The sequence below is a fragment of the Alexandromys fortis genome, unplaced genomic scaffold (genome assembly GCF_014885135.2).
Source record: "Alexandromys fortis isolate MF-2015 unplaced genomic scaffold, M_Fortis_MF-2015_v1.1 scaffold_10, whole genome shotgun sequence".
NCBI lineage: Eukaryota > Metazoa > Chordata > Mammalia > Rodentia > Cricetidae > Alexandromys > Alexandromys fortis.
This window is the reverse complement of record NW_026067895.1, coordinates 21720666-21733238: the sequence shown is the minus strand read 5'-3', so window position 1 is coordinate 21733238 and position 12573 is coordinate 21720666. Positions and strand designations below refer to the sequence as shown.

Sequence of the window (12573 nt, the reverse complement as noted above, 5' to 3'; positions counted from 1 at the left end):
TGGTATTTTGCCTGCATGTACGCGGGCTGTGTGAGGGACTCAGACAACATGGAACTGGAATTACAGACAGGTGTGAGCTGCCATGTGGGTGATGGGAACCCCCATTTTTTTTCTTTAAGTTGCTTCTTGTCAGGTATGTTTGTCACAGTGGGGATTAACTAATGTGTCAACGTGAAAAGTAACAGATCTGGGTCAAAAAAATCCAGACCCATAGGTTCAGATTGCAGTGAGGCTGACCAGGACAGACTTCTTCAGCTCACAGCAACTCATATTTATTGATCATCTACTGTGTACAAAGTGTTGAATGAGACTTTAGTCCTGATCGCACAAATGAAGGCCGGTCTTACAGAGGGACCCGTAGATGCTGCATGTGGCTAGTGCTGTGTGCAACAGCAGTGCATGTGAACTGAACTGAGAGGGATTAGGGGACAGCACTCCTCCTCGGCTGCCAGGCTGTGCAGAGAACCTTGCGGATGGCCACACAGCAGTCATCTGCGTCCCTTGAGTGGGGCAGCCCCAACAGGTGCTCCCTGCTTGATCTGGGGAGACTAGAGCCTACAGAGGGGAGTGGAAGGCACTCAGGTTCAGTGTGTGTTGGGAACTGGTGTGTGCTCAAGAGTGGCAGCTTCTTATGTTCCCTTTAGCTAGGGTGCCCTTTGCCATCCTTGGAGCCAGCGTGTCTGCGCCAGTCCTGGCACTTCAGGAGCAGGGCACATCCCAAGCCAGGCATACGTACATTTCCTTAAGGAAAGCTTTCTGCTAGCTATTTCAGTGCGTGTAAAAACTTAAGTAGTGCAATAGCCCAGGAAGCGCCTTGGACACAGGGCTACAGACAGAGCCAAGGAGGTGAAGCTCAGGCCACTAGTGACGAGAAGAAAAGAAGAGAAAAAGAAAACTTTTACGACTCTGAAAGTATTTTGCCACTATTTCCATTTGTGAGTCCAAATCACCCTGCTTTTACAGCTTATCAAATGCCCTTACGGAGAGTTAACATTTGAGCAGCGCTTTTCCTGTGCTAGGAGCTTTTTGAGTTGCTGCTCCTTCTACACCGTCCTAGCTACGCTCAGCTGGAAACGATAAATACGATTGAGGGTGAAAGAAAGCGTGGCGAATATTGGTAAGCCGGTGTCTGACACCAGAGACAGGCACCTCGCTAACCCGGAGCTAAGAGCTGTGGTCTGATCTCAGCTCCAGGCGAGGCCACACTGTGGTTTCTGGGTCAGCACAGGTTCAGATTCGGGTCACGTGAGATGAGCCGTGGGGCTGCTGGCACCTCCGCTGGTCAAAGGAAAGGCTAGACTTCGCACCAGTTTCTAGGAAACATCACTCATTTTCTTTCAACACCACATGCAAACAAAATGTCGTATTCCCCAGACTCCCAGAGATCCTGAACTTAATCACTGCAAGGCTCTCGGCAGCCTTGGAACCAAGCATCTGAACCTACTACGTTTTTCTTTGAGACAAGCTCTCTACGGCGCCATCCTTGGGCTTGGCAGCCTTGCCCTTCAGCTTCTGGAGTGCTGGAATTTGAAAGAGGTGCGGTGACACCCTAATCACAGGGCGCTACTTTCTGCATTGCTGGAACAAGGGGTTAATTAAGCGACGGTAGCAAATTCCTGCCCTGGTGAAGCTTTAAATTTCAGCTGGCTATAGGTCAATCAGGAGCAGTTTGAGTTTAAAAGGTACCCTTTAAAAAGAGTCACCGCCCACTTCTCTATCAGATCAACTCTGAAACATCAGGGGCTCAAGCCCTATCAACTTCCTATTTCCCATCCTTTGTCTTCCTCTCCCACAGATGTGTGCCCCAGTCTGGACTCGATCTCGAGAAAACAGATGTTTACGGGATTGTGTTTGCTGAACACGAGAAGATGAAGAGAGAGGTGAGGACGCAGGCCCCTTACCATCCGTCTGGTAGTTGAGGGCTACAAGCTGTATGCCGTGGAGCCAAAACATGATGGGGTTGGGATTGGATGAGTCGATTCGGGTCGCTGCGGGGTAGGTCCTCAGCAGCTGGCAAGCTGTGTGCTGGATCAGTTTCTGAGAATACCTGCGACACAGACGTTTGGCGGCATTTTCATTCAGTGATGAGATATGATAGCATTTGGGAGTTCTAATGAGAGCGCTGAGGGACGTGCTTGGGCTGAGTGGAGAAGATTCCTCCCAGGTTTGTCGAATTCCTTCAAAGGAACCTAGACCCCCCCGAAAAGATCAGCCTCTGATTAATGTCAAAACCTCAAACATTTTAGAAAGAGGAGTCTCAAGAGCACGCCAAATGCACAGTTGCAACAAGGAAACAGAGCAGATTACACCTTGAATTTTACTTGTGAGTTAGTTTGCTGCCTTGAAACATGGTGGCTATTGAGTTTTAAAATGAGGGTAGCAAGATGGGGTGTGACTCAGTGGTAGGGCACACACCTAGCATGTACAAGGATCTGGATTTAGTTGCCAGCACTAATAAGTAAGTAAGAAAGTATTAAATAATAAATAAACAAATGAAACAGGTAATAACATAAAGACGGCAACACCAACCTAAATTGGACTTCTAGAAGTCCTTTTGCCTCAGTCTATCACTTCTCTGTGGGTAATCTTTACAAACACAAAGTCTGTGTGTAACGGTATAAAACCCACAAGAAAACAAAGCCCCTAAGCAAAACAAATATTCTACCAGTGACATAGTTGGATAAGTACCCTTAAAAAAGAAGTAGCACCAGGGCACAGAAGAAGATAAGGCAGGAAAATGTGCAGACAGGTGTGCAACATCTGAGAGCAAGCAAGAAGTTACACAACTCTGTTGGATTGCATCCCGTTCGGGTTTTCTTTAAAAGAATTTTATTTTTTCGAATAAATTATAATGAACGTCCCAGTGTTCAGCTCTGAGAAACAGCATCAGGACACTGATAATGGACAGGAGCTTTAATCATCTTATGTATCAGCGGGGCTTTTAACTAGGGGGAATTTATTACTTTTACAATAAAAGGTAATTAGAAATAAAATGATGTATCTTGTGGATAAATGCCATGGTTACAGGAACCGTTTGAACGGTGGAAGGTGCTTCCAGTTTTATTTTCGAAGCAAACAATGTGAGCCGGTCTTCAGTTTAAAAAAAAAAAAACGCTATTTTTAGTGAGTTAAAAGGATAAATTAACAACCAGAAGATATTTATGCTGTACTTGGATAGTGTAAACATCTACGAAAATAAAAGTGAATTTCAAAATTCAAGGGAAGTTAGACAGCAAAGTATCTGAGTCACCCAGCATGCAAGAGCGAGCGAAGACACCGAGAGAAGGTGAGTTTACTTTTTCCACATGTTCTGGTAAATGCCGCTGTCTCCCCTGGGCTCATTCTGCCAGGATTGTTGCCAAAAATGGACTTCCTGCTTTTCCTTTCTTTTCCTCTGCTAGAGCCAGATGAATTTAGAGTTGACAGGCCTGTTCTCATAAAAAGAAAACAAATAAGCCAAAAGCCACAGGCAAGAGAGCCCCACATTTTCCATCCTCATTAATGTTTATATTGAAGTCCTACTAGTCCCCTGTTCCACAGCACAGAAGACCCATTACACCTCAACATGGCTGATAACAGTATTGTAGGCAATTAGAGCAAATTTATTTAATCTCTAGACAGATGCAACCAACATTGTGCGGTTATTAAAGAATAATCCCTAAATTACAGCATACACACAAATACACACACACACACACACACACGCCTAATAAACTGCATGCCTGAAAGAGTTTTAAAATTACACATACAGAAAATGCCACAGTTAAAACTTAATTCCTAGAGGCTAACAACTCAACTTGGGGAGATGAAAGAATGAGTATGAGCCAGGGTATAATACTGTCGACATTATGAGCCTTCTGTATCCTTTGTTGAGGCCTTGTGGGCTTTCCCCCATTCATATTAGCATGCTTATTGCTGCTGTCTTTGATCAGTTCATGTTGAGGCAGTCATACTGATGAGACTTTATGGGTGTAGCTTCTGACATTCCTAGGACACACAGTCTCATAGTAAACTCTTGGGTCCTCTGGCTTAGAATCTTTCTGCCCCTCTTCTGTAGCTTTTTAAAAAATAATTTATTATTTTATGTGCATTGGTGTTTTGCCACAGGTGTTGGGTCCCCTGGAACTGGAATTATTCAGCTGTGAGCTGCCATGTGGGTGCTGGGAATTGAATCCAGGTCCTTTGGAAGAGCAGTCAGTGCGCTTAACCACTGAGCCATCTCTCCAGCTCCAGCCCCAGCTCCACAATGATTCCTAAGCCTTAGGTGCAGGAATTGTTTTATATCTATATCCTTTGGGACTGGGCTCCACAATTCTGCCTTCTGATTGGTTGTGGTTAATGGCCAATTAAGGAATGCTGAAAGAGGGAAAAATATTCATTCCTAGGGAAGAGCACACCGACTGGTTGTCTGATACCAAATAGTCATCCCCAAAACATATAGAAAAGTAACATTATGCAGACTGAGCAGGTTGTACTATATTTAGGAATGTACATGCATGCATGCATACACATACATATGCACACACACACACACACACGCACACACACCCCAACAATTAATGAAACAAACAGGTTTTGGAAGAGAGAAAGGAGGGCAAAGCAGGATGGTTTGGAGGGAGAAAAGCAAAGGAGAAAATGATGTAATTATAGTCTCAAAAATGAAAGAAATAATTTTAAAAATCAACCCTTCTGTTTTTCCTTATCTAAAAAAAATGGGTGTGATCATAGGAACTTACTCACAGGGTTAGTCTGAGGGTTCAATGGGAAAGATAATATAATGATGATGTTTTATATCTTTTCTTTCTCACTCCTGGTCCAATCACTCGCTGGATCGTTTATGTCAGGCATGGTGCAGCAGGAACTCAGTACATATTTGCTAAAGGAGAAAATGAGTGCACACCACAGACCCCGCTCTAGCATAAGAAGAATGACTTAAAGGCTCCAAGGAAGCCAGCTGACACAGAATCATCCCTATTGCCCATGGCTACACGGTTGGAGAGTGACTCCTTATGCTGCAGTTTGGAGGGCTTCTTCAGAAAATGGTGACCCTTCAAAGAACACCAGCAGACGATCAGATCCAATGCTGTTGGGGTGGCCAAGAACCAGGGACCAGATAGCCCAGAGACAAAGGGTAAACAAAAGTCTATTGGCTAAAAAAGAAGTAACAAAATGACCCCTAATAATATTCTCCAATATCATAGGTCCACGCCTTATTCAGCCATCGTCAGAGGAGCCTGCGGGGATGGAGGACACAGGCAGAACAAGGCCCTTTAAATCAGCTGAGCAAAGGTCATAGGAACTAACAGACAGAAGCGGCAAGCAGAGGGTTTGTCAGGTCTGCAACAGGCTCTCTGCCTATACGCTCTGGCTTTCAGTTTAGGGTTTTTTAAGGGACTCTTGAGTGTGTGAACAGAGTGTGTGAACAAGTGGGACTCTAATTCTTATACCTTTTCTAATGAGAGAAAGAAAGGGAGCGGGTCTGTAAATTGGGGGATGGGAATCTGGGAGGAATGGAGGGAGGAAAACTGTAACCGGGATATATTGATGAGAAAATAATCTATTTTCAATAAAACCAGGGGGAGGGGAGGAGTACAGACAATGGATTCAAAAAACTGAAGCACAGAGAGGATATTGGTGTTGTCCAAAACCACAGATAAGAGCCATGATAAACCTTGCCTAATAATTTTCTCTGGACACACACACACACACACACCTTGGTAAGTACTGGGGATATTTGCCATCAGAAATAATTAGAGACTGGGGAGGGACACAAACACATGCCAATAACTACAATGCATAGGCCTGCAAAAGAAGGCACCAAGATGGGCTGAAGGCTCTCAGATTCTTCATAGAGACTCTTGGTCCTGGAATTTGGGAATTCGTAAAGGGGATTAGGGAGGATTGGCCAAACTGAGAGCATTCTTATTTATTCTTTATGATACTGGTTGGTTCAGGGCCTTGCGAATGCTGGCAAGCACTCAACCACTGACCTGCATCCTCCGTTTGAGTATATTCTGTCTAAGCAAAAGGCCAGAGAATGATAAAGCCACAGAGTATGTCTGATGAGAGTTGGGTATACAGGAGGGCTTGCTGGGAACTATCAAAAAATTAGGAAGGTGAGTAACGTGAGAAAATACCATGCCTCCCTCTGCCCTTTTCCTATTAGAAGGAGGAGGAAAAGGCATGTAGATGTAAGGATTAAATTTAACTGAGAAACAAATCCTATGCAGATATAAAACATGAAGCCTCAATTATTTCCTTGATCCCAAGAAAGACCACATCTCTGGGAATTGAGATACCCAAGCTCTGCTTCTTGCTGGGATAATGAATAAGTTCACAACTGCGCAAAAGTTATTTTACCCTATTTTTTGTTGTTGTTGTTTTGTTTTCTGAGACAGGGTTTCTCTGTGCAACAGTTGTGGCTGTCTTGGAACTTGCTTTGTAGACCAGGCTGGCCTGGAACTCACAGACATCCATTTGTATCTGTCTCCTGCGTCCTGGGATTAAAGGTGTGCACCACCACTGCCTTGCTAGGTCATTTTACTCTTAGCGGGGTTTGGGTCACCCTGCACTCAGTAGGTTTTGTGTGGTGTGTGTGTGTGTGTCTGTCTGTCTGTCTGAATTTTTAGTACAGGGGATTGAATCTTGAGTGTTTACAAACACCAGGAAAGTTTACTGAGCTAATAATCCCATTTAAAAAAAAAAAGCTTGAGAAAGGGTCATTTTAAGTTGCCTTGGATAGTCTTGAAATCATTCTGTAGATAAGCTTCCAATTCGTAATCCTGCCTCAGCCTCGGAAGCAGCTGGACTACAGTCTGTGCTCCTGGGACCAGACCAGACCAGAAAATGCTGAAAAGTGAGATTCAATGAAACTGATAAGGTAACATTAACTCATCAAACACAAAACCAGCAAGGTAACAAAAACATTTTATAATTTTCTCCTGTACATCGGAAAAATTTATAATAACAGTTACTTTTTAGAAGTGTTCTTTGAAGGGTCACCATTTTCTGAAGAAGCCCTCCAAACTGCAGCATAAGGAGTCACTCTCCAAGGACATAGTTTTAGTTAGTCTGAGAAAGGAGGTTAAAATTATAGACAAGGGAGAGAAACTTCAGTTGCTAACAAACAGCACATCCAGTCTGTGTGCTGCGTCAGGTCGGAGGAATGGCTCACTGGCGAGGAGCACCTGCTGCTCTTGCAGAGGACCTGAGTTCAGTACCCAGTACCCATATAAGGTGGTCCACAATAGCTTGTGATGCCAGCTCTGAGGATCCAAGACCCTCTTCTCATCTCTGGGGCATGTGTGAAGTATTAACATTCAAGTGCACACCACACACACACACACACATACACACACACGCACACACACACACACACACACACACACACACACACACACAAAGCCCGAAATAATAAAAATAAAATCTTAAGAAAATAATATGTGCTTTGTAAATGTTTTAAAAACAATATACCAGGAACAATAGCCTGGCGTGGTGGTGCATACCTTTAATCCCAGAAGCAGAGGCAGGTGGATCTCTGCGAGTTCAAGGCCAGCCTGGTCTACCTAGAGAATAGTCAAAGCTATATAATAAACACACAAACAAACAGACAGACAGACAGACAGACAAAAAACAACTACAAGCTCATCCTGCACTTCAAGTCAGGAGTTGGCCAAATGACCCCCTAACACTATCACAGTTCTCTACCTGGTATAACTTTATCTTTCCCACGGAATTGAAATATCTATGGGAATTTGTGCTCCTGGTTTCCTCAATACTTGAGAAAAGACAAAGCCAGTTGAATTGTTTCTGTATTTCTAGTGCTACCTGTATTTATAAAGAATGAAACATGAAGCAATAGTGAAATTTTTTGAGACAGGGGCTCACTCTATAGTTCAGGCTGGCCTGGATTTACTACATTAGACCACACTGGCTTCAAACTTGAGGCAATTCCCTTGGCTCTGCCACCTGAGTTCTGGGATTACAGGCTTGTGTTGGACTCTTGAACAATATGGCTCTCATACATGATCTGATGCTGACAGGTTAACTTTCTTCCTCTGCAATGAAATCATCTTTACTGGGGTTAAGTATGACCATGGCATACTTACTCATATGATATAAATCTTGCCATGTGGAACAAAACTATTTAAAAAATTAGGTGTTGCACATGTGCCTACTTGTGGGTATGTGGAACATGTAAAAGTCTGAAATTCCAAGAGGCCAGAAGAAGGCACTGGATCGTCTGAACTGGAATAAGAGGTGGTTGTGAGCCATCAATGTGGATTGTGGGACCCAAACCTGTAAGACCAGCATGTGCTCTTATCGCTAACCACATAAAGCTAAATTGAAATGTTACCTCCTTGTATGTTTTGAAATATTTGCTGCATATTCATTTATATCCACTTCAACAGGATTTACCAGACGATGAGCAGTAGTAACTGCCAAAAGTTTTATAGTTTCTAGAAGAAAACTTAAAATTAAGAAGATTCTATGATCTTTTTCTTATGGCGTATAAGATGGACACCATTATCTTAAGATCTACATCTCCAGTATTATATAAGACAGCAGCTGACTATCTCTGGCCCCTTTGCCAGGTGCTGTGAGAAGTGATGCTTGCCAGGACCTGACTTCAGCACGTCCTGAAAACATGAGGGTTGGCATTTCGACTCCTCTGTCCAGGCCAACTTTATATGACCCATATCCCGACATTCAGACAACCCTCCGATCCTAGCACTTTTCCCTTCTCAGAAATCTTGGGCACCAGAGTTGTTTTTATTTGTTTTGTATGAGATTATTTTTTGCTGACTTCTACCTTTTTGCTTATACTTAATTTTTCCCCTCTTGGTCTCCATTTGTGGGACACACGATTGGGTTGATAACATACTGATAATACACTCTGATAAGAAAGGCAGAGTAGATGTTGTTTAGGGAAGGACTTTGGAGACAGACAGGCTTTAGATTCAGCGATCTATCATTTACTAAATGATGAGTACACCTTTTTTTTGAGACAGGGTTTCTCAGTGTAACAGCCCTATGTGTCCTGGAACTCACTCTGTTGACCAGTCTGACCTTGAACTCACAGAGATCCGCCTGCCTTTGCCTCCGGAGTGCTGGGATTAAAGGTGTGCGCCACCACCGCCCGGCTGAACACATTTTTGGAAGCAGTTCATCACATCGAGTTCTTTGTGTGTCTAGAAATGGCCAAGTGGGAAAACTTCCTCCTTTCTTACAACTTCTTTCAGGTGGTTTGGGCAGAACCTCAACCCCACAGTTTAGGCGGGGGACTACAAAGTCCAGGCTAGCCTTGAACTTGTGGCGATCCTCCTGGTACCAGACATTCAGACTGCAGCCCTTCAGTCACAGGAGTTGGTTAAGGTTTGGGAAAATAACTCAGTGGGAAACAGTAACACTTCTGCTGGGGGTTCTGAGGAAATCTCAGACTGAACCTGAGTCTGGAAGTCTCTGGTGCTAGTTTGCTGTTGCTGCCCCTCCCAAACACAGTGACTGGCAAGGGAATGACAGAGGGACGGTGTACGCCCTGAACGGAACTGGACTGGAGACCTGAGTATCCGAGCGCTACATTTTTTTTTTAAATACATCAGCTGCAAAATTTCTTTCTTTGTTAAAGTGTGAAGTTTTCAAATAAGACTCTTTGCAAGTATGCTCTGAAATCTTGGCGAAATTACTTGTTTCTGAGAATTTGTTTTATTCAGAAATGGGGGAGAGGAAGCTGGGATGCTGGCTCGCCAGTGAAGAACACTTCCTGTTCTTGTATAAGACCTGAGTTCAGTTCCCAACATCTGTATAGTGGCTCACAGATGTCCATAACTCCAGTTCCAAAGCGTCCAATGCCCTTTTCTGGTGTCTGAAGGTACCAGACACACACAAGATGCATACATACCCACACAGACAAAACACCCCTTGAGTATAAGATAAACAAATAATTTGAAAAACACAAGTGGAAATCCACTAACCTTGGGGAATTATTACGAAAAGTCGGAGATCATCTATGGGAATTATTTCAGTCACACAGTTCAGTATTCATGATACCCCAGTAGACAAGCAGTGCACTTTTAACCTTTGGTACTTTAAATGTTAGAGATGATATCGACTACTCTTACCGGGAAATTTTACTGCCTGGCAGTAGATGATGAGGTCAGAGAGCTCCGGTGCAATCTGCCTGCTTTCCTTTTTGTTCTGAGGGAGGTAAAACTCCTCTCCCAGTTCCATGTCATACACCTTTCAAGGGAAAATGACACCATTTAACCAGAAGGTGGAGTTCCCTTCTTCCGGATCCCCAAAGCACTTTCTCTATAGTCGGCCATGTTGCTAACCTGCTTCCTGGTACTCAGTATTTCCTCACATTCATACGCCAGCACCTTTCTGAGGGAAAGGAGTGTGTCTACTTCATCCTCCATGTCTTCAGGAAGACGCCATTATCTTATATATACATAGTCTATGCACCTTTCTTCAGTTAATAAAAGATTGATGATTTACAAGTCTTGGCTCAGTTTTCCGACACTGCAGCTGTCTGAAAGAATTTTTTTCAGTGTCTGTAGGCTATGAGGCACCTGAGGTTGAGGCCTGGGTGCCTCATGTTATCTTGCTAACTCTTCATAATCTGCTTCCTTTTATTTTCTTGGTGTAAATGACTTAAAAACCTTCCACAATTTCTTGAATAACCAAGTTGTCCTCTTAGCCTGAATGCCCTGCTGGGCAAAACTTCATTCTTAAACAGCGTCTTTCACGACAGTCTGCCCTTGATCTGACCATACAGTGAGATCACTCTGCTTTTTACTTCTCTCCAAACATGATTTCCAGGTCTGTCTCGACCGCTAAGTCATCCATCCCCTGCCCACTCCAGCGCCCGCCACACATATACCTCCAGTAGGCACTGACCGAGGGAGATAGTGCCAAGTGGCAGGCAGGTGTCCCACAACACCATGACACGGTGTTTGGCATGTGAGGAGTGGAGTCCCAGAAGAAGGGGACAGACTACCACGGTTCAAGAACCCCATAAAGAAGAAGAGCCGTCTCTTACCTTTCCCTTACTGCAAGAAGAGTTATCTGCTTTTTTTATCCTCTTGGGGATTTCTTCACTGTACTCAAACTGAAGCTTGTCAGCACACGCTTTGTTCTCAGGTTTGTCTTCCAGAATATTGTCTAGAAATGAGTTAGTAGGCCTCAGTGAGAAAGAACCGAATGTGTCCTACAGGGCTCTGCGGGAGGGTGTCCAGCCACCTGCATGTACTTCCAAGACTGAGGTGCTGGCTACGCGCTACTAAAACAATGGCTTGACGCACAATCTTGAAACTTGGGTTTTATATTTAGCTTCCATTTTATAGGCTCATTGACCGGTAGTTTTGGTTCCATTCAGACATCATCTGAGTGAAAAGGCCCATCTTGCACAGCTGGTTGTATCCTGTGTCAAGAACCTGAGGGCATTTGTAGGTCTCAGGAGGAGCTAGAGGCTGAGTCATTTCTAGGTGGCTCATTCATGATCCAGCCTTCCTCCGAAATGAAGCTATTTGCTTCTTGAAATGTCAAAGCCAATATTCATGGGAGAAGACTTACGTTATGCATGATGCAAAGCTTCCCCGAATTAAATTAATTGGAAAGTAAAGTTTTCATGATTGTTGTTTTTAAAAATGCAAATATTTTTCAAATTTATTTATTTTTAGTGCATTAGTGTTTTACCTGCATGTATACCTGTATGAGGGTGTTGGATTCCATAGAATTAAGCTACAGACAGCTCTGCGCTACCATGTGGGTGGAATTGAACCTGGGTCCTTTGGAAGAGCAACCAATGTTCTTAACCACTGAGCCATCTCTCCAGCCCCAAGAATGCAAATATGTCTAAGCATAGTAGATAAGCTTAGTTTTTGCCATATTCCGCATCTCTATTTAGAACAAGTGTAAAAGTCTGAAAAGTATATTATGATTGTACTCTTTTAAAGTGAAAAACAGGAGAGCTAGTATCTCATTCTAGATTTACCCTCTTTTTGGACCACAAATGCTTAGAGCAAAATATCCTTATAACAAATCAGGGCCATGCAGCTTACCAAGAGAGCAACAATTTCACTGCATTGCTATGCACAGAAGTGCCACAGCTTCATGCTAACCAGACTCAAGACAGTAGAGACATAATGCAGACATCCATGCAGTTAAAATACCAGGTTCAAACGTTGTTTACCTTCCTGACTGTTAGGAACAGGGGAAGCAGTAAGGAGGTCTGCTATAGAGAAACAGAATCAGAAAGAGAACACAGGTAAGGAGAATTAAGACAGAGCCAGATAAATCGAATGAAGGTGTGGAGCAAAGCATTGGTTACAGCAGCTTAGATCACAAGACGAGTGAAATGGAAGTGTCTCGGAGACCTAATATTTTGACTGTCACAGAAACAAGGACTAACAATAAAGGAAATGCAGCCAGTCCTGGTCCTTGGGTAGTGAATGCAAAAGGACCAGGAGTTCAAGGTCATCTTCAACTGCGTAGAACATTCAAGGACACATTGGGCTGAATGAGACAACGTCTCAAAAAAAAAAAAAAAAAAAAAAAAAAAAAAAAAAAAAA

General features: G+C 43.4%; 1 protein-coding gene across 2 annotated transcripts in view; it reads right to left on the bottom strand.

The window, feature by feature from the left end:
• Plce1 (phospholipase C epsilon 1) overlaps nt 1-12573 on the bottom strand; it is a 262100-nt gene that overhangs the window by 18861 nt on the left and 230666 nt on the right. For both annotated transcript variants that reach the window (XM_050157296.1, XM_050157303.1), the window contains exons 21-24: nt 11042-11163; nt 10122-10239; nt 3297-3428; nt 1902-2189 (exon numbers count right to left, since the gene is read on the bottom strand). In XM_050157296.1, the coding sequence (XP_050013253.1) occupies nt 1902-2189; nt 3297-3428; nt 10122-10239; nt 11042-11163 (660 nt within the window). The remainder of the gene's footprint in view (nt 1-1901; nt 2190-3296; nt 3429-10121; nt 10240-11041; nt 11164-12573) is intronic.